This window comes from Otolemur garnettii, unplaced genomic scaffold, assembly GCF_000181295.1.
Source record: "Otolemur garnettii isolate 467f Iridium unplaced genomic scaffold, OtoGar3 scaffold00041, whole genome shotgun sequence".
Taxonomy (NCBI): domain Eukaryota; kingdom Metazoa; phylum Chordata; class Mammalia; order Primates; family Galagidae; genus Otolemur; species Otolemur garnettii.
The window spans coordinates 13,097,614-13,098,861 of record NW_003852436.1 but is presented as its reverse complement, the minus strand read 5'-3'; the positions used below and the strand labels follow the sequence as shown (position 1 = coordinate 13,098,861).

General features: G+C 37.7%; 1 protein-coding gene across 1 annotated transcript in view; it reads right to left on the bottom strand.

Moving 5' to 3' along the window:
- TRIM2 (tripartite motif containing 2) overlaps positions 1-1,248 on the bottom strand; it is a 117,331-nt gene that overhangs the window by 18,498 nt on the left and 97,585 nt on the right. Inside the window, exons 7-8 of the mRNA XM_023513459.1 lie at positions 1,059-1,162; positions 649-816 (exon numbers count right to left, since the gene is read on the bottom strand). Of these exons, the coding sequence (XP_023369227.1) occupies positions 649-816; positions 1,059-1,162 (272 nt within the window). The remainder of the gene's footprint in view (positions 1-648; positions 817-1,058; positions 1,163-1,248) is intronic.

Here is a 1,248-nt window from a genome sequence, read left to right as displayed (position 1 = left end):
CCACCTTGGCCTCCCAGAGTGCTAGGATTACAAGTATGAGCCACTATGCCCAGCTTTTCTTGACATATTTATTTGAAGATGATATAATCAGAATAAATAGCTTATTGAACAGATGGAAGACAAAAGCACTGGAGGTTAGTGGCACTGCACCACATTTTCAAAAGGTGGAAACCAGCTGCACATTTAGTTAGTGGCACCAGCTGCACAGTTTCAAAAGGTGGAAACCACTTCTTACAATTCTGTTTCTCCTAGATCATCAGATAAAGTAGAAAGCACTTCATGAGTGACAACCTATTGATTAATTTGAAAAATATAAACTGTGTCTTAATAACCCTTTTCAAAAGATTGTGTTCTTCAATGAATTGAAGTTAACAGGACCAGTTTCCCTCTAAATCTATGGTTAAAAATAAAGGCAGTGGAGGAACCTAACTGCTTTATAAAACGAAGCCACATTTAAGATCTACCTGAGTAGATTCATGAAATTCTCCTTATTTTCTCACTTCATAAACTTGGACGTCAAGATGTCCTTGTGTATAAAAAACTATTGAATGTTGTATTGAATTTCAGGAAAGAAAAAGACACGTTCATCTTGTATTTCCTGTCCCTCATCTTGTTTAGTGGCCAAGTGGTATTAATAGTTAATCTTACCTTAAATTTCCCATCTGAAGAGAAGATGCTGACCCATTTATTATCATAATCTGCAATGATTATGTCCCCACTGGGATGCACAGCTACTCCCGTGGGCCGCTGCAGCTGCCCAGGAGAGCGCCCTCTTATGCCAAAACGACTTTTGAACTGCCCATCATTGGAAAATATCTGTAAGACAGATCACATTCATTGGAATAGGAACTAGCACGGGAATCGTTGAGGAAGAAATAAGCAAAAACATTTGTCTTGTACACTACAGGTCAGAATTAGCAAACTACTTGAAGAAAGTATTGTATATACACATAAAGTTTCTTTCCTTGCACCATGTATCTTGTCTGAAGTAGGAAATGATGCAATGATACCTATTTTACCAGTGTAAGTAGTTAAAGGTATATAATTAGGGGTTATACCTGCACACATTGGTTGTTACTGTCTGCAATTAGTATCTTTCCATTGGTAGATGCAGCTACCCCCTGAAGATTTGTAAACTCTCCTTTATTTCTTCCTTTGGTACCTAAAATGAATAAGACCACAGAAATTAAAGCACTACAGAATTAGGTTGCTCAGTTTAGGGAGGAGAATAATTCAGGCTTCCATGGG